We start from the raw sequence: 21,275 nt of genomic DNA, 5'->3' as shown, positions 1-21,275 counted from the left end.
ACCAAGTAGCCTTCAAGGATCAAAAATAGAAGAAAGACCTTCTGCTCCAGACCAGTAATGGCTGCTCCCCAAGGTACTGTAGAAGACTGGGAAGAGCTCAGTTTCCAACTTCTCTGGAGGTGATTTGATTGCTATTCCTCTTTCCACTCACTCTGCTACCTCCCCTGCTCCAGCATGCTCCTTTCCTTCTCCTGCCCCAAAGGCCATCTCTCCTATGTCTCCATCACCTCCTATTGAGATCAGCCTTCTAATGCCTAACCCCTCGTCTTCCACATATGTACTGTATGGCCACAGACAAGCCCCTGTCCCTTGGCTTGCAGAGGCTGGAAGCTAAAAGGCACAGCCATGCTCAGCTATGAGCCTGTCAGACCACGAAGGAATAAGCAATAATGCTACCAGGGACCCCCTGAGAGCACAGACAGCCTAGCAATATTTTTGGAGGAGAAGGAATGTAACAGAACAGAATGAAATAATTTGTGCCGGCACACAGTTTGGGTGTTGTGCAAATTACCTGTCTCTGCTAACTTGTTAGTAGTGAAAATCGTAGTTCAAAATGCTGTTAGATGTAGTCATTGAAGTGTCTATAATAACAGCAGAGTTCCTTTTTTATCCAGTGCATGTGCATAGAAAGAATAGCCTGGCCCTCTGAGGCATGAAAAAGAACAAATTAGAATAAGGATAAAATGAAGTAACACAGATAGTGAACTTGCAGTTGTAGTGGTTTCTCTAATGCAAAAGACAGATTAGGCCTCTATCAAGGATCTGATTTGCCAGAGCAGAAAAAAAGAATTCTGTAGACTGTAAATGCATTCAAAAAGACAAAGAGTAAGGATCGTTTAAAGCAAATGAGCCCAGTCTTCACTCACAGAGACACTATCCCCAGAGTAACAGAAATAGAAGGGTTACTTATTTATGCTAGCATGCACATGGTGAAAGGATACACGAGCCTGCCACATACAAATGATAACTCACAATAGGGGAAATGGAAAATAACATCAAAGCAAAAGATTTCTTTGCATCAACACTGACAAGAGAGCACTGTACATACAATGGAAATATAGTGTCAGCCTCTTAGACATCTGTGGATATTTTTCTTGAAGTAAGTCAATGGCAGTGTGAAAAAGATCATCTGCAGTTTGGTTCTGTGCTTTGTTCTGGAAACAGGGGCAAGCCAGCAATTCTCTAATATAATGTTTTGTTCAGAGTTTAGCATGTGTATGTAATAAAGTGAAAAGGAAAAAGGTCAAGAAAAAGCAGACTGGGACATCTTGACTTTGCAAAGCAGAATCATTCTTCAGCTAAGAACTAAATTAGAGAAATTACAAATTTACATCTTACCAAAAAGCTCTTGAATGCATAACAGTACACATACAGAGAGAAACAAGAGAGTACTACTCCCTGTTGGGCTGATAAGAAGTGTCATTATGCCCCTCTTTAGTGTTGCTGTTCAGTAATACGCATCATGTGGAGGATAATAATGACGAATTTTAGCAAAATGAACTCTGAATTTAGTTTTCTACAGAAATAACCCAGTTTTCTAGAACACTGGTTGGGAGAGTTCATAAGCATTCATGTGAATTGTAGTGATCAGACCAAATTTGAAAATGTGCTCAATAGGGCAAAAATATCCAAATGCCAAGTTGTAAGCTTGATCACTTGAATGCAAACAAATCCAGATTCACCAGGTTCAGGCATTTGAAATCATAAGTCATTCTGTTCTGAAAGTCAGGAGATTCAACATTAATAAATGTAGGATTACTTTTATCACTCAGTTGTGTTGGATATTTTAGAATTCAAATGTTCAACCCCATCTGCCAATCGAGATTTAGAATATGAGTATATTAGTATATATTTTAGAGACAGAAGAAATTTTAATAATGGCAAAGCAGCTTGGATTTGAAGAAAAATACCAAGTATCTTGAGAGTTCACAGTACAGCTATACTTTAATATCTCTAGATAGCCACAGATAATTGTCTTCGATCACTATATTTGGACCCTACTAATGCTTGAAAATGGCATCCAAAAAAAGTCTTTTAATAAGTGGTCATACAAATGGCTCTGATTCACTGAGTAAGAAAAACATGAAAGAAAATTGAGGATCTACTGGGAAAAAGAAAATTATATATGACTATTTTAGGCAGAAATTTGCATTTTAGAGATTGAAAATGAAGGCATGGCAGAAGATATTTTGCTGTGGATTTCAGATAAAACATTGCATTCTCAGTTGCTTTTACACTTTACTTGCTTCATGAAGTGTGTCTTGTCTTCTTCTGTAGAAAAAGTACATACCAGTTTGGACACTGGCATAGCCTAAACCATATATGTGCATGTGCACACATTCTCACATGCTCAGCAATTCATTAGAAGAACATCAGTGAAGTTACTAAGTCAATCAATTAGAATCATTAGAAGAACAATCATTAGAAGAACATCAATGAAGTTACTAGAAAACACTCAATTATGTTTCCCTATGCAGCACCAATTTAGCCTCCCTTGTACTTGCAGCACAACACAGAGTTAATTAAATGCTTACAATCTGTGATTTATTCTTTTTCTCCTACAGAACTGTAGTCTCATTCAGTGCATTAGCTAGAATTAGGGCTGGCCAAAGTGAGTTCTGGATGTGATCTTCGTCTCTTGTGTGCTGCTGTATCTTGTGTGTGCTCTGTCCCAGTGTTTCCTATGTTCAGGTGTCCCATAACTTCTTTCCCAGACCTACACAGGCTCCCTCCCACATCCCACTTGCCTCTTTGTGCTGTTTTCCAGCACTGGCCTCTCTTCTCTTTGGGGGCTCCCATTACCTCTGCTACCTGCAAGACTCCAAGCATATGAAATGCTGTACATGTATATTTCTGTGCGGGTGCAGTCCTCTTCTGATGCTGGTAAACATCTTTACTGCTGTCTCCAGTCCCTGATCTTTGCTTTGTTGAGTCTTCATCATGTTCCCCTGCTCCAAGATGCAAACTTTTCCTATTAGTTTCCTAACCTAGTTTGCCTCCTCCACTTCCCACACATGGATGCTGAGAGTCCAGCACTTCCTCTCTACTCCAATAACTTCCCCGTTTAACACGGCTGGGCCCTAACAACAGAGGAATTGAGATGAGAGCAGAATTGAAAAATGAATAAATATGACGTCATCAACTAGGTGCTCTTGGATACATACAGCATTTGCCAGCTCACCCTAACAAGGCCGCATGAACAGCGGGAAATGCGTTACAAATAACAAGTCAGTACCACCTGCCAAATTTCAAGTCTATTCTCCAAAATATAGATATTTTGGGACTTTGCTATAGAACAGGTGGAATGGTCTTTAAGCAGTAAAATACATCCATTTTCCTCCAATACTGTTTCCATGCATGGAGCAGCCACTTTGGCCACTGGAATTAAAATAAAACATTGAAGCAAACCCAAAACATAACAAAATATTTGTAATACTTTATATCCAAAATAATAAAATAGAAATGTAGCAATAATAAATAAATTATAGTCTGAGCACACAGCAAGGAGATTTTAGCTCAGAGAAAGCTTGGCAAAATCATAAGTAACTGAAAAGAAGATTTTTTGTAGAAACCTTAAATAGAGAAAGTTTAACTAACAAACATTATAACCTTAATAATATTTATCCAGGCTTGAAAAAGAACTGTAGGAGTTGAAATTTAAAAGCAAGATGAGTGTGTCTTGTGCCATCTAATAAAATTATATCATTGACAGCCGAGTTGTAACCTAAACCAAATATCAATCAAGACAGAAAATTAATAAAATAAATAAAAGTGACTACTCAGGGTTATAATTTCTTAAAAACATGCATTCATGAAATACTATACCAGGAAAATTCAGTGGTAATTCCACTCTGGCTGAAAACTGGCTGACTTTGTTATTCTCACAGATACTTGCTATAAGCTTCTTAATTTTGAAGCCAATAACTTTAATGACTTCTCCTGTTGACAGGCAGCATTCATGTCCAAACATTTCATAGATGGAACCTGAAAAGAAACACAAAAGGAAAGAAAAGCATTATCACAGTATCACAGTATGTTAGAGATTGGAAGGGACCTCAAAAGATCATCTAGTCCAATCCCCCTGCCGGAGCAGGAACACCTAGATAAGGTTACACAGGAACGTGTCCAGGCGGGTTTTGAATGTCTCCAGAGAAGGAGACTCCACAACCTCCCTGGGCAGCCTGTTCCAGTGTTCTGTCACCCTCACTGAGAAGAAGTTTCTTCTCAAGTTTAAGTGGAACCTCTTGTGTTCCAGTTTGTACCCATTGCCCCTTGTCCTATCATTGTTTGCCACTGAGAAGAACCTGGCTCCATCCTTGTGACACTCCTCCTTTATATATTTATATGCACTAATAAGGTCACCCCTCAATCTCCTCTTCTCCAAACTATAGAGACCCAGCTCCCTCAGTCTTTCCTCATAAGGGAGATGCTCCACTCCCTTAATCATCGTAGTTGCCCTGCGCTGGACTCTCTCCAGCAGGTCCCTGTCCTTCTTAAACTGAGGGGCCCAGAACTGGACACAATATTCCAGATGCGGTCTCACCAGGGCTGAGTAGAGGGGAAGGAGGACCTCTCTCAACCACCCCCCTTCTAATACACCCCAGGATGCCATTGGCCTTCTTGGCCACAAGGGCACAGTGTCGGCTCATGGTCACCCTGTCGCCCACTAGGACCCCCAGGTTCCTTTCCCCTACACTGCTCTCTTAACAGGTCGTTCCCCAACCTATACTGGAACCTGGGGTTGTTCCTGCCCAGATGCAGGACTCTACACTTTCCCTTGTTATATTTCATCAAGTTATTCCCCGCCCAACTCTCCAGCCTGTCCAGGTCTCGCTGGATGGCAGCACAGCCTTCTGGCGTGTCGGCCACTCCTCCCAGCTTAGTGTCATCAGTAAACTTGCTGATAGTACACTCAATTCCCTCATCTAAATCATTGATGAATATATTAAATAATACTGGTCCCAGTACCGACCCGTGAGGCACTCCACTAGATACAGGCCTCCAACTAGACTCCGCCCCATAGAGTACAACTCTCTGGCTTCTCTCCTTCAGCCAGTTCACAGTCCACCTCACTACCCGATCATCCAGACCACACTCCCTCAATTTAGCTGCGAGGATGCTGTGGGTGACTGTGTCAAACACTTTGCTGAAGTCAAGGTAGACCACATCCACCGCTCTGCCATAATTATTCAGCTTTTCCTCACTTTTTCAAGTGACTTTACCTCTTTGAATTAAAGAAAAAATGCTTAAAATGAGTTATATGAAACAACACCTATATATAATAACTTATATATAACTAACCTAATGTTTTATTTTCTTCCTTCGTGTCTTGAGAAAATTTTGTGACTTCAGTGATCTCTAGGTCAGATCTGTGTGCCCACTGATCTTAGGTGCATATGAGGAGAACAAGGTCTGAAGAACCTTCATTTCCAAGTTACTAGACAAAATGGAATGAAGTAGAGCATAGGATTACTTGGGTCATCAGGAGCTGCCTCCTGAAATCACCAGGCAGTGGAGCTTGCACAGGAAAGGTGCCTCTGCATGGCATAGGGCATAGCATATCCCATAGGAAACAGACTACAGCAGAAGACAAAAAATCATAAAAGCTAAAGGTCCTCAGGAAGAGCCCAGGAGACAGCAAAGTGCAACTAGCATTTGAGCTTTCTGTAGGAACAGAAAACCTAAAGAAAGTATAAGAAATTGGAAAACTGGCCAATGGACAGTGGTAATCCCTACCTCATGCTGAAAAAATGCCTACTGATTCTGACCTGGCAGCAAAAAAAAATTCCTTTTTTGTCTGTGATACTCAGAAGCTTGAGATCAGGAACAAGGCAATTCAACCAAGAATTTCAGAGCCTCCTCACAAAACCTGGAATTGCAGTTTTCCCTGCCAAAAGCAACCCTCCCCTTCTCCAGTGTAGCTGTGGTCAACCTCTGCTGTTACAGAAGTGTGTTGAGAATAAAGCAAAACCAAAACAAAAGACAAGTTATGCAGAAGAAGGAAAATTATTCCTGGTCATTGCAGGACATTAGAAGGAGCTTTGAAGCATGGGACTAATTAATTTTATAGAAAGACAGTACAGCAAACACATGGTGTTCCATTTGTAGATAGGACTGCATTGAACACAGAACATCAGAAATGCTGATTTTAATGCTAGCTTCTGTTCTTCTGATGCTGTGCAGTTCTTTCTAAGAACTTACCAAGCTCTGTATTTAAGTGATGTGGAAGTAGCCTTTCTGGAACCCCATCTCAGAATTTCATTTCCCTGTGGTAAGAAACCGTATTTTCACCTCCAATGCGTTCATAAGTGTATTCATTTGCTCTGCCATTAACATTGTTTTGGTATTTAAAATACTTTTTTTCTCATTTCCATTTCTCCAGAGGTTTTCAAGGTTATTTTTGCCCTGCTCTGGTCACATTTTTGACAAAAAATCTAGAAGAAACAAATTCTCTTTATCTCCTCCAAGAAGATTTCCCTTTTCACAATCCCCCAATAGCCTCTTGCCTGCATCTTGTTCAATTTAAGTTTCTGGGTTTGGCTTCCCTCCCCCCCCCCTCCCCCTTTTAACCTAGTTAACCAGAATGGTCTCAGGCAATGAGAGATATTTAACACCTGACGTCTGGCTATATAGTAGCAATCAATAATTGAGATGGCCTGGACTGACATATTGCCATTGCCTGCAGAATTCACTTCCCACAGAAAGCACCATTCCTTACTCCACAGCTCTCCTTGTAGTTGCTGGGGAGAAAAAAGAAAGCTTTTTTTTTTCTTTTTCTATTTTCCCCCAGGTGTCATATCAGAAATGCAACTATTAGCTGAGTGATTTTCCTAATGATCATTCAAGATCAGTTCCAGTCACAACCACAGCCTGGGCTAATCATTATCTCTTACTGAGTCTGAGATATATTTATCAACTCTGCTGCAGCACTTGCAGGTGACAAGCATTTGGCTATCACCTTGACCTCATGGGAGGTCACTGTAAGTGCAACCTGAGCACAGGTTGCTCTGGTTCTAGCCTAGACCCAAAGCCTCAAAACAAGAAGTTTGTATCAGGACAGAAGGATGAACAGGAGTAACACTGAGCAGCTGGTTAAAGGTGCTCTGCTGTGAAGGCATGGCCAGGCAAACCTGTCCGTTGCTTGCACAATGTTTTCACAGTTGAGATGGACGCTTGGAAATCCCTAGCTACTACCCTGAAGAAGACACATACCAATGTAGGTATTTAACCCTGTGTAGAAGGAATATCAGCAAAACAAAAAAAAAACCCAAACAAAAAAAAACGTTAAAATATTGTGCTATAGTTGCTTTCAGCAGGCTGCATATGACAACACTGCCTCGTTTCTCTTGCTGAGAACCCTACATAGGATCATGAAGACTGCTGAATTTAGGCTCTAAACTCCCCCAGCAGGCTACTGACTTGATGATTAGCACAAAGGGATTCTGGATTATAGTGCCAGACAAATTCAACTACAGCCAGGTGAAGAACCATGCTGTTAATGCATACTTTCAGCCAATCTGGTACCAAGCAGAAGACCAAGAGAGCTGCTGACCTTTAACTGAAAAAGAACAATCAGGTTTTCTTATTGTAAAGGTAGTGCATAGTTGTTTGCTCTCCCTTGAGTCTCTGTGTAATTCAGCATTAAGTCAGATGGCTCCACTGGATATTGCTACAGCTCCCCTCAGTAGGCTGGCTGTTGCTCTAATAAACACATGAGGAATTATCATAGCTCTCACTCCTTTAGCTGAACTCCACAGGATATTTTATGACAGTCAGAAAAGTGTATGCGCAATACTTATTTCATATTAGAGGAGAGAGAGAGAAAGATTGAGCAGCTGTGAAGAGGGTAATATTCTTTTTGTGCTGAACCACCTCACTCCTCACATCAGACAGTAGCAATCACAAGCAGCCATGATATTATTAGATATAGGGAATCCTAGGGGATACAGTATGATGAGCTCTGCATTACAGAAACATGGAAAGATGAGCAAACAATTCCAATATTCTCACCTCTGAATAAATATTTGTGAAAACCTACTCAAAATGGGAGCTCATGGCTTCTAGAGTTGTTGGGTTTTTTCTTCAGTGCATATTTAGATCCAACTTCTCCAGAATAACTCACTTGAAAACAGACCCTTAGAAATCATTTAACATATAAAAGTAACTGCACTGACTAATTATGGCCTCCAGGAACATTTGCCTTCACCTCTGCTAGATATCCTTTGCAGGCATTCCCCAGGATGCAGCAGGGCTCTGCTGCGCATCCACATGCAGACTCCATAGGAGCATGGGCACTGTGCTACCCAGGTTCCATAGCCTTGCTGGCCATGGCTGATTTCCAAATACCATGGTAGCTGGAGTAGACCAACCCAAGTAATGGCCCTGAGGGGAAGAATGGAGCGGTTATGAGGCTGAATGTCTCAAAAAATGATCGTGTGATTAAAGAATATTAAAGTACTACTTCAGTCTATATCTGCAGCAGAGTGGTGCCACCAAGAAATAAAGAGGGGAGTCAGAGGAGGGCCCTTTTTCTGATTAAGGCTGGTTCTGAAAGACTTACTACTTTTATCACATTTACTTTTCCTCAGGCACAATAGCTTAATTACCAATTGTACAGCAGAGGTTTGAGGAGTCCTGCCCTCCATCGCAAAATAAAAGTATAAACAGAGCTTGCAAAAAAGTCAAACTCATCAGTCAGTGATGGTCACAGTCTGAACATCTAATCTGGCAATACTATGAGAAGAGACTAGCTCTGCCAAACACTAAAAAATAGATGATTGCATGACACAAAAATTAGTCTTTGACAAAGCAATCAAAATATGCAAACCATGAGAAATGCATATAACAACCTATGCAGTGTAAACAGTGGCCTAGCACTGTAGAGATGGCAGAGAATCTAAAATGCTACAAGAAAAGGCTAAAATACACAAGAAAATGGAATTTCCACTCAGAAAAGAGAGAAAGTACCTGAGGCAGACAAGCATATGGAGTGCAAGCTGGAGTCTACAAAAAGCATTACATGGAGCTGCAGGCTCTGTTTGCAACATCAAGGGCCAAGATGATACATTCAGAAAAAAAGTTGGATTATAATGCCACACTACAAGCCACAGAAGAGTGCATGCAGAATAGACAGGGCTGTCATAACATCTTAACTCTCAGGGTCTTTCAGCAGAACAAAACGTAACACTGATGTGGGAAACAAGCGGATCATTCATCTAAAAGCATCAGTTTGAGGAAAAAGTGAGATGAAAATTAAAACTTAAAAAAACTGCAAGCATTTTATGGCTTTAACTAAAATCAATACATAAATTAAACCCCAAAAAATTAAGTGGTTGTCTTACCATCAAAGAAATAAACTATCACATGTGTACATAATCTACTGGCAACAAATGCTCTGTAGTAATACCAAGGAAAGGGAATCCATTCTTGAATTAAAAAGGAAGAAAGAAAAGACATATTTTTTTACATCATTGACAAGGGAAAGGGTATTATGCATTTAGGAAGGACATTTTAGGTCTTGTAGAAGCGAGGAAAGCTTTTAGCAGAGTAGAGGTGGAGAGTGCCCAAGAATCCCAGGTCTGATGGTCACAGAACTGTACCTTTCATAGCAGAAGAAAAGTTGTATAAATTGCTTATGTAACTACTGAGTAACGGAGGTATGCCACCATATTTTCCATCCAGTTAAGGAAATCAGAAACCCAACCTTCAATAACTTATTAGTAAAACATATATTTGAGTGTATAGACAGATAAATGTGTGTACATGTATGTACAAATCTACCTAGATGACCATATTCATGGGCAGCTTGTGGGTCTTTAATTACCTCCTTATTTATCAGCTTCATTTAAAACAGACTGAGAGGTTGAAAGATCATGAGGGTGAGATGCTGGGAGGAAATGGTTTACAGACCGAGACTGATTGCAGAAGCCTCATTTTTAATGATACCAGGTTAAAAAAAAAAATAAAATAAAAAGAGACTGCCATCCATGCAAGAATAGATGCATTTTGGGGGTCCAATTGCACATACAGTATTGATTGTAATTACATATTTGTCTGCAACCAGATTGCCTTAGCCCTGATTTTAGCCTTTCCTTGGCGGTTTGCCTGGAATAGTACAATGAAGATTACATTCAGACAAGAAAAATGTTACCTGTGTGATTTGTCATCTAGGCATTTGCAGCAAATATTTGTGCTGATAAAAGGGAGGGACAGAAACTGCATGGTTTTCAAAAGGAACAATAAAAATTCTTTTTCCTTTAAAAGCCATGATAATTAGTCTTAAAACACTGTGGAAATACCCAGTGTGACAATGTGACCCTGAAAGATTTTACTTCAGCTGTGTGATCTGGACCCCCACGAACATTATAGTGAAAAATAAAATTGAAATGGACCTTATAGTACCTTTATTTGTTGTTGCCCAACAGTAACTGTTTGTCTCACTCAAGCCACAAAGAAAGTGTAAGATGCTGAAAGCGTAAATCAAGTAATCTTTTTGATTTGAGAAACACATATGCAACATAATGAAAAAAACCCACATTTTAGCAGAACCCAGAATAAAGCAGCCTATTTATAGTGATCAAACAATGCTCCTGAAGGCTGCAATTAAAGAGCTTCTTGTCTTTGAAACTACCTTTTTGGACTGTTATTTTGTTCAATGAAAAACACATTTATATCCTTTCATAAGCTCATCTCTAGTCTGATGATCCATATTAGCAACTGCTGTGATCACATCAAAACAATCATAACAATCGGTTCAGTATCTTTTTCCTCCAACTTTCTTAAAATGCTAAGCGGCTACAGCACCATCTTCTCTAACATGAGCCCTTTATTATTTCTCATTATAGGTACAAAAAGAGTTTTATAAAAACAACAATATGAAATATAAATACGGTGAATGCCTAAGATGGAGAATGACATTCTTCATGTCAGGACACATGAGACCACTGAGAGAAATATTTTATGGTACAAGGTAGAACATCAAATATCTCACTAATAGGTTCGTTTTCCTTCCCAGCAGTTTAGAGCTGAATTTGGTGACTGCCCCCAGAGTGAATGCTTCATGGATGCTGATAGGAAGTATGGCTCAAAATCAGGCCCATGACTAAACAGCAATAATATATCAGTACTATGTAACTCCCTTCTGCTGCATGCTCCTTGACAGTTAGCAAGGAGAGCTAGGGACAGCAATGCGAACAAGACAAAAGGCTTGACTAAGGTGGCACAGAGGACCATTCAGCAGGATTGGAGCTCAAGCCCAGGCTGGCTGACTCCCAGTCTAACCGTCTGTCTGCTACAGGGTGCTACTAAGCACTTTGAAATATCATCCGTTCTTTTTTCTTACTTTTTGAACCAAGACCAAGCTTTTCTCCTAACAAAACAAATGTCTTTGGAGTCCAAGCACTAGGCATTGACGCCTCAGCCTATGAGTTTGAATCCTTGAAGGAAAACATTACCGCTTTCATCTCTCAGAAACACCCACTGAATTCATTGCAGCTGGCAAGCTGAGCAGTCTCTGAAAGAAGATCCAAAGAACAGGGAACCTGGCCACTTTGCAAGGAGATGAAAGATCTCCTGAAAAAGTAGAATTTTGTCCCAGTGTCCTTTTCCCAGTGCTTCTTTCTCCACTATTATGTTGTCATCAGTTGCGCATATGGGTGCTGTCTTCCCAGATCAGAGGTGATTCTGTTTCAGGGGCTGGTAAAATGGTTCTCCTTTCACATAAAGACACAATCCCTTGGTGCAGCCATTCAGCCAGAATAACAATAGCCTGCTTTCCCCTACAACAGAGCTCAGCTGAAATCCCAGTTCTATTAAGGCTGCTGCAGGCTCCAAAAGTAATATATAGGACATAATGTATCTATAATTAGTGTCAATAAAAAAGATATCATTCTTTATGGGCATTATTTGGGGGTTAGCCAGTTGTTCAGTTGATGCTCTTTGGCAAGAAGGGAGATCTATTTTAAAGTTGCGGGGAGGAGAATTTTGATTAATAACTTTAACCATATTATACTCTGATTAAGCAGTAGTGAAATGTAACCTATTTCTGATTGTGAGAAGTGTCTTTTTTTTTTTTATTTTTTTCCAGTCAAATATCTCCTGAACACCACAGATGCCAATCAGCATGCTGGATTTCCCCCACTAAACTCAAATAAACTAACAAGTTGTGGGGAAGAGGCTGAAAATCGTATGCTCAATGTCAGGCAAAGAAGAAAGCATGACCCAGCTTCTCTCTCCAGCCCCAGGCTGTGAGAGTGGCTGCAAATAGTATAAAGCTTTTATCCATCCCTTCTTTCCTACACCTGGAAGGTGCACCCACCGACAGCAAGTGAGCCCAGCTCTCCTGTGCCCACAGGGTGTTCCAGGAGCCCAGGGCTAGCAGTGGTCACAAAGGCAGAATTTCTGTAAAGATCGTTTATCAAGTGACAGAGCAACTTACTAGGCTTTGTAATGGCCCTTCTCTCTATAATATGTCTCAATCAACAAAAAATCTGCACGTTTGGTCACTCTGGGACACAAACCCTCCAAGCAGTTCAGCTGCTGAATTGCCATGAAGGTAAATTCCCTTCAAAAGGCTCTGTGTAAAGAAGGCATCTTATCTTGATCATACCTAATTAGGCTGCAGAAGGTCTGATTTTTGCCAGCACAAAATCATCAAAAAACCAAAAGCTCTAAGATTTATCTTTTCCCATATAAAGTCAAACTTTAAATGTCAAGTGCTCTAAGCCATTTCAATCATAATGGAAATTTAAAAAAAAATTACTTATGCAGCTTCTGATTTATTCCTTTCCTAATAGGTTTTATGGCTATTTTTTTTCAATACTTTCTTCTGATTCTCATCTATCCAGAGGGCTCATGCTCTGCATGTGGCAACAGAGCTTTTTGCATGCAGCAGCCACTATAATGAAAAGAGCAAGCAAAACCACAGCTCCAAATGCAATATCTTTGACCTTTTGTTTGGGTTTACCCACGAGTCAGAATTACTGCATCAGTGAAGAGAATGCCAAAAGTTGCTTTTGAACAGCATCAGTCACTGGTTTAGCTGTTAATGATTTATTTAGTTTTATTCATTTTCTTTGCAGTATTAATTACTTTCACTTAAGGTACGTTTACTGAAGTGCATGTTTAACTGGAAATCTGTGCTTTGATTGACTAGGTCTAAGAAGGCTGCCTAAATTAAATTGCAAATCAGGACAGAGTGTTGAGCATGTCACAGGTGCAGTGCAGAACTTGAAACATGTTTAAGCATCTTCCCCTACCGAGATCACAGCATGCTGCCCCTTGTGCCACTACTGTGTGTCCAATGGAGCTAACCAGAAACTGTGAAACTGTACTAATGCCATGTCCCCTTATGCATAGATCACCAGGAGCTGGAGAAAAAAATAAATTACTCCACAAAAGCCCTGCAACTCAGAAACAGTGCATGGTCATGGGCTTGTGTATGATGTTTATCCCTGGATCCTCCCTCCTTGGTTATTTGCTATAGTTTGTTCCATTACCTTCCCAGAACCTGAGTTTGTAAGAATTGCCTTGGCATTTTTATAGGATGATAAGATTCATGTGTAGGCAAACAGGGCTCCTCCTGTTGCAGTCCTCTTCTTTGCATCCCTGGACGCCCAAATGCAACAACAGCCAGGGAGCCCTCTCTACTGCAGGAAACCAGCACATTGAGGGCAGCTTCAGTAAGCCAAGGCAGGGCTTTGACCCTTGCATCAAGACAAGCCAAGCAATTTGGGTATTCTGCCCACCTCCTATGAGATCCACAGAGAGGCCCAAAGGTGAATGTTATAGAAAGAAAATCCCCACAAGAAGATCCTTGAAGCAGTTTTGCCCTCAGCACCAGTTACCCAGGGTCAGATTTTTCTGTTTCTGGATGACTCATCCCATTGAGGGCAGCAGCATGAATAAAATGAGCAATATTTGACCCATAAAAGTCAGGGTTTGTTCTCATATTGCATTCACTGCAGGGCACTTTCCTTCTTGTTCAGAATAAAGCATAGTTTTGAAGCAGCCTGAACAAGAGCAGGAGAATTTCAGTGGTACATATTAATAAAGAAAATTTACCAACATTCACCAACTACTGACCAAAAGAGGGAACCCAAACTATCTGTACCCTAGGCTGTACCTAGGGCTCTTGCTCCTAACTGCTCAAGCTAGAGGAAGGCAAACAACTATGTTCAAAGGAAAAAACCCTTCAATTTTTACAGACAGGTTTGGCATCTATCTCTATTAAAAAAATGTGACAAATTAGCATGTGCAAACACAGTACCACAAATTTCACCCATTCCATGTGCAATTCTCCCTTTGGCATGCACACAAATAAGAGTCCACTCAATAAATGCACAGGTCATTTTTATTGATCTTCCACCTCTAAGAAATACAACCCTAATTATCTTCATCAAAGCTGTTCAAAGCTGTTCATGCTTCAGCCTCTGTTTAAATTGTCTTGTTGCTTTTTATAAGGAAAAGTGCCTTTATTAATCCCGAAGAGGCTTCTTTGTTATATTCATAAGTATTACAGACTGCATATCCTAGTGTTCATTGACTCATAATCTTTTCATACCTCTAGGTTGGCTTAAAAACAGTAGAAAGTCATTCCATCCTATGTGATGATTTTCTGTTAGTGTTGAGAGTGATGGATTGTCTACAATAGGACTTGGGACAGCTGAGACTTGATATACAAGGGCTCTTCTATCTGGTTTGGCTAGCTGCAGTTACAGGGTTAACAGGATTTTTATAAGTGGCTTCAGCACTCTGCCCAGCACTCCCCTGAAAAGTTCACAGAACCACATGCTGAAAAGATTCTGTTACTCAGTAACAGAAGCAGAAAGGGTGAAATTGAAACTATAAAGACAGTGAGCAGGCACGGAGACACAACCAGCAAAGGAGAGCCAAGAGAAGCCATGAACATAAGCATGTTCATGTTCTTTATGGTTCACCAAAGGGAGCTCTGAAATGGAACTATTCGTATTCACCAAAGAAGGAGCAAACCCCAAGGTGTTTTGCTCATCATTGTCCCCCATGCGGCTATTGGAGAACACCAAGCAGCTGCCCAGAGCTGGAATCTCCACTTGGCAATACTGAGCATCTTTAACTCCCTTAGCTCTGGGAGAGCATTAACCAGGGATGTATCTGAGTCCCTACTGTTGCATTTTCCCACTATTTTCTCCCTGTGTGGAAAGACCCGGCACTTTCAGAGCCCCAGGAGAGAGAGCAGAGGGCGGATCATCACGTTTACAGAATGTTGCTTCACTGCACTCCCCGCCTGCAGAGGTGTAGGCTGCTGACTTAGAGTTTCCTCAGAGAAAGAGACCAGAATATAAACTTTCCCAATGTGTTTCATTGGTCTGTCATAAAGAAGGCATGTCCTGGCACTGTGATTTTTTACAACACAAATGTTGCTTTCGAACAGCTGAACTGCAGCAAGGTGCTACCAGCTCTTCCTGTACTCACACAAGACCCAATCCACGGTGTCCTAATCCCATTGCTGATGTGTGCATTTAGCTTCAGGGGAATAAAATAAGGCAATGTGTGATTTCTAGTTAGGTGGAGCAAAAATGGGAAGGCTGTGGGTAGGAAACACGGCTAGCAGCAAGAAACACCAACAGAATAGGTGCCTTGAGAAGTTCTACATTATTCACAATTAAAGTTTGACACTTTTTACTGTCCTGCCACTGGTTAAATTAAGCCTGCAGAATGTTAAATTCAACTACCCATAAAATAATTACATCAATATTAAAACAGACATAATTTTTGTAACACAAAAATGAAAGCCTGTACTTGCATGGTATCTGTAAAAATCAGTGGTCATACAGTACTTAGCTCACTAAGTATAAATATTTACTAAAATGTTCAAAGAAAGATATTCAATCAATCAATTTTCCAATGGAGTTTTAATAGTTGAATTTTAATAACATATTTTAATGAGGTGTTAAATTGTCATGTACTTCAGTCTGCACTGTAGTTTCTTTCTAATCAATGCTGATTAACAAGATACTTGTATATGGCAAACTTGCTCTCATTTTATAATCAGCCTTTCTATTCCCTTCAGAGATTCAACAGTCCAGTTCCTGTAAAAACAATATTAAGACTTCAGAGTCCAAAACAACTTCCCTGAAAAGCATCCCTGAGGTTTGCATAACCGCCCTCTCCTTTCACCTGTTTCTGTTTTCTGATGAATGAAAAGCACTTTAGAATAAGTTAGGGCTATTACTAAAACCCTGTGTTTCTGAGTCTGCATAGTCTCATAGGTGGTGACTGCAGGCTGGGACTCTAGCTATGAAACCACACACTGCTAGAGGGAAAGGAGAGTAAGAAAATGGAAGTATGAATAAGCTCTTCAAACCTTGGCTATCCTGCCTAAAGTAAACTGGGTAAGGCTTCAACCAACCCCAAAGTCCAGGTGTATCATGAAAAATACTGACATAACTCCAGTGGAAACTGTTCCCTCTGCTTCAAGCCAGGAACAAAAATGTGAACAGAGCTTCCTCAGAAAGGTGTCTAGGTGGTAGTACTCACTACTAGCAACAAAAGTTCAATTGCACACAGCTTTTCTAGCTGAAAGTATTCTGAATGGAAACAGGGTCTATAAAGTCCTGTCCATTTGTAGTTTGGGGAGCTGCAATTTCATTAACAGCAGCAAGAACTTAATTTTTTATAGGCCAGTAGAGAGACTAATGGTGGAATGAGTGCACACAGCGAGTTTCAACCTACTCTCCCCCAGGGAACTGCAGCAGGCAGGCCTGGGTTTGAAAATGACATAGACTACATTTGGTGTAACATAGCATGAAGGCAGAATGGGATCTTTTAGAGCTTTTACCTTGCCCAAAGCAATCAAATTCCCACTCTTTCCCTGGAGCTTGACTTTAATAAAAATACCTCACCACATGGAAAAATATACATCCATCCTAACAAAGACTTAGAGCACTATGCTTTTCTTATGCTTCCAGAGGTACAGAAAATCTGTTAAGAGTAGTAAGGCTAATTTGCAAGTCTTTTATTTGTAAAATCATTTAGGCCTAAGTGGAATGTGTGCAAAATGTTGCTTCCAAATAGAGTGGATGAAGAGTTTCATTCCCACAGCACACCATTTACCACAGAAGACCAGTGAATGAATTACACTTCGTTGTCTTCTTACTAACTAAATTACTATAGCTGCCTTTGCTTGGCTGCTACAGCTTTGATGTGACAGCTGTAATGGATTTAGTAAATCATTATTTACTCCATTAGCCATTCGATGTTCCTGGTTAAGCTGACACTAAGAAACGCTGCACCTTTTTCTGGTGTTACTGAGAGGGGAACATACATAGCATTACATATATACATACAAATACGTGCTATTTTAAATTTTTACATCATAAAATTAATCACCTCTTGTGACTGACCAGTTTCAAACAATCCCATGTAATGCTTTAAAAACAAATCTTCTCCCTTACTATCTGCATGTTCTGTTGAGAATGGTTAAAGATTCCTGTGAAATCCAACTCCATAAAAACACTAATCCAAGTAGGACTCAGCTAACCAGGCTGACTCTGTAGACATTCGGGAGCTACTACAATCAGTGCACAAAAGCTCTGATTTCGCCCCTGCACAGGTAGCAATAAACCCGTATTTGTTGTCGACGGACCTGCCATTACCCACAGTGAGATTGCTGGTGTACTGTATGTGGTAGGAGAAAACAAAAAGATTATTGGAGGGGTGCAGGTATCTGCTTGAGGAAGGACATCCTAATAGAAATTTGAAGTGCATAAAGTGGTTCACTCTCCTGTTTAGCAATATAACAGGATTTACTTCAGACTCTCTCTGAAGCAGTATTCTCACTTTAGAAAATGCAACATAAATCAGAATGCAATCGCAGAACAGTGTGTTCACCCCTGCTGTCAGGCATGGAGGGGAGCAAAATGTTCAGAAGGAAGCCAACATGGATAGACTGATTAGGGAGGGAGGGAGTGAGAGAAAAAGGGGTGGAGGGAGGGAAGGAGGAAGAGGAAGGGAGAGCTTGGTCTGAGAATATCTTTTGTAACCCTAGATCTTACAAACCTATCAGGTACATCATAGTGCCTCAATTTCTCAAGCTTCCTCTAAAGCCTCTGAAGCAGGGAAGATGATGATAGAGGAACCAAGAAAAGCCTGCTAGCTAACATCTGTGTTTCTAGGTATTCTGGGGATGTGCCAACTGTGGAAGGAAGAAGCCAAACAGACTGTCTATATTAGCCTAGCTTATTGTATAAGCTGTATAAACACCTGCATGTATGTTAGTGCTGCATCTAGCCTGCTGATGGAAACATATGAGTATAGCTGAGAGGAAGCCACTGGGAGAAGAGAACAGGAAGAAATGGTGCTGCTGAATACTGAAGAACCATCAGAGCAGCACAAGGGCTCTCGGATTTAGTGCAAACATGCCTGACTCTCTAGAGCACACACCACTCCCTCCCAAGGTTGTGCACACTCTTTTATTATCTGCAGTCATCACCTAATTGCCACTTTTCCTCACATGCGGGGATACTGATGCAAAATGGTGTGTGGGATATGTCTCCACTGTTTTTTTCTCCTCATGAGGAAGGATTTACAGGATAAATGGAAGGACAAGCTGAAATACCCTGGCTCCAAAGATGTACCGGCATGAGCTTTGCTATTCACTAACAGCAGAATGCAGACTATAGGAACTCAGAAACCTGATGACAGCTGGGCTACCATCATTTTATCATAGGATTTTGTATATACATATATATTTCACAGTATTTTGTGTACCTGTATACAGACACACATATATGTATACATACACATATATATGTAACTTGTATTTATATTACTACTATTTCCTAGGTGTGTGGAAAGTGGCTAACATGGGCTGCCTCCTCTCTCTTCTTACTATGGCACAGAATGGAGATTTTTAGACTGATGTAAAGATAGATATTGTGAATCCTGGAGTAGGTATTCTGCTGAAGCTGAAGTCTTCAGCTCATTTCATGAAGCCCTCTCTGTTTTATTTAGTGTGACCCCAAGTTTACCCTTGCAGTGACAGGGGGGTAACTTTCTTTTCCTAGACTAATGCATCAGCTTGACATGGTGGTTTTGCTGTCATTAAACAACACCTATGCCCTGACTAAGCGCCTAGCATTTCCCTCCTGTGCAAGCGTCTTTACCATCCTTCTACTGTGTTTTGTGCACACAGAGCCCAGCAATAAATACAAGAAAAGATTAGCATTAGGAAAACCCAGCAAAATACAGCCTCTGTGGTACTCCTTTCTGGCTCATACCCATTCTTCTGTATTGTTGCACCACCTGAAGCACTCCCAAATGTAGGGCAGAAATTCAGGAAAACTGTATAGCCCCTCACAGTCACTTTCCAAACTCCCTGTCTCTCTATTCATGTGACAGAGAGCACCTCCTCATGCCAACCCCAGAATAGTAGAGCTAGGTTTAATCAATTAACCTTTGTGAGGTGATATGCATTTGCTCGTTTGATGGCTCTGTGTGAGTGCAAAGCAAATTCGTGACTCATTCCAGGATACAATGAAGACTATCTACAGCTCCTTCCTCACTGCGAGAAGACCAGATGCACACCCTATCAAAGACATTTCCAAAGCTATTAATTCTTACACTGGTTCTTCAAAGGGGAAATTGCAGCTGGTGGGAAACTGCTGGGAGACAACTCTTTCAAAATCCTCCCTCTGCCTCCCCTACATCCAGATCCCAAGGGGAACCTGATGTCAGACTTGCAAAGCTGTCAGAAAGCACCCGATGCTCACCTTGGAGATAGATTCCTGACTGGATTTGGAGGACCCTGGGAAGAGTCCTGGGGTCCACAGAATTAATGAACTTCTCCAGAGTAGATGCCATGGTCCGCAGCAAGGCAGCATGTGGATTTGGCATGTAAAAACCAGTGAAGAGCTTTCGAGGCAGCAACACTTTCAGCCTGGTGCATGCTGCGCCCAGGAGAGCTGTGAGGCTCCGCAGTGGAGGGGAGGAGCAGCACAGAGAGGTACTTCTGCTTCCTCCACTTCATGGCCATTTCCTCCCATGGCTGCAGCTGGAGTGGGGTGAGGCTGGGGGATCCTAAGCCAGTGCCTCACCACGAGGATGGGGTACCTGTACCCACCAAAGAGCCACATCTGGCTAGGAGAAGTCCTGTGGGTACTTGTTTTGCAGCAGGCAGAGGGTTCTGCCACAGAACTCCATCTCATTGGTGACAGTTACTGACCTTGTGAAAAGAAGATACTATCGTCAGTCCTGCCTAAGGTGGGGAAACACCATCACATCTGGGTAGGTTTTGTTTGTTTATGTATTTAGAGCACACCAAAATAATTTGGTTATTTTTGTCTTCAAAACCACAAGCAGCATTTGAACAAAAGAAAGGAAACCGTTTTGTTCTAATGTTTTTGCTGTCTTAAACATTGTATCTGGATTTAAGACTCACAAGGAGAATCCAAATTACTTCATCAGGTAGAGGGACATTAAAACATAAGGTTGTTTTGCAAAAAGGACGAGATTTTTTAATGTCACCAGTGACTTGTGGAGATTTGAATTTGAGATGCTGCAACTAGAAATGAATTTTAAGAGGCTGCTGCCCAGTACCAAGTGAAAATCAGACTGCACTGAGGGCAAATCCCAAGCATTGGTCCCAACTCTGCTCCTCTGAGCCTGATCATGTGTTGTTATTGCAGCAGCACTCTTCTGAAGGTGAGATCACATAGTAAATAAGCAGCAGACTCAGATCATCAGGAAAACTGAAGTCACTGTGATTTCATGTTCCCTTACACTGTTCTCATGTCTCCCTGATGTGTCAGGGAAAGTATGATGTTGTGACAAAACGGTGAGTGAGATAACTAACTGCTTATTTTTAAAAAGCGGCATTTCACCTAGAATAGTCAGGATGAGAAAGAACCATAAGATCATCCAGTTCCAAATGCCTGCCATGGGCAGGGACACCTCACACTAAACCATCTCACCCGAGGCTCCATCCAAAATGGCCTTGAACACTACCAGGGGTGGACCATTCACAACTTCCTTGGGCAACTTTTTCAAGTGCCTCACAGAAAAGAACTTCCTCCTTTTATCTAACCTAAATTTCCCCTGTTTAAGTTTGAACCCATTACCCCTTGTCCTATCACTACAGTCCCTAATGAAGAGTCCATCCCCAGCATCCCTATATGCCCCCTTGAGTTACTTGAAGGCTGCTATGAGGTCTCCACGCAGCCTTCTCTTCTCCAGGATGAACAGCCCCAACTTTCTCAGCCTATCTTCATAAAGGAGGTGCTCCAGTCCCCTGATCATTC

The 21,275-nt window shown here is 41.1% G+C and overlaps 1 protein-coding gene across 2 annotated transcripts in view; it reads right to left on the bottom strand.

Annotated features, from left to right (window-relative positions):
• The window catches only part of THEMIS (thymocyte selection associated), an 80,398-nt gene extending 59,546 nt beyond the window's left edge, over positions 1-20,852 (bottom strand). The window contains exons 1-2 of one of the 2 annotated variants that reach the window (XM_061378261.1): positions 19,749-20,852; positions 3,826-3,984 (exon numbers count right to left, since the gene is read on the bottom strand). In XM_061378261.1, the coding sequence (XP_061234245.1) occupies positions 3,826-3,984; positions 19,749-19,872 (283 nt within the window). In that variant the 5' untranslated portion in view covers positions 19,873-20,852. The remainder of the gene's footprint in view (positions 1-3,825; positions 3,985-19,748) is intronic. The other variant, XM_061378260.1, reaches the window with a different exon arrangement.
• Positions 20,853-21,275: the final 423 nt, after the last annotated feature.

This window comes from Neopsephotus bourkii, unplaced genomic scaffold (assembly GCF_033783945.1).
Source record: "Neopsephotus bourkii isolate Nb327-2 ecotype Australia unplaced genomic scaffold, CSIRO-AGI_Nbou_v1 NB_1765, whole genome shotgun sequence".
Classification (NCBI taxonomy): domain Eukaryota; kingdom Metazoa; phylum Chordata; class Aves; order Psittaciformes; family Psittacidae; genus Neopsephotus; species Neopsephotus bourkii.
This window is presented reverse-complemented; position numbering and strand designations above follow the sequence as displayed.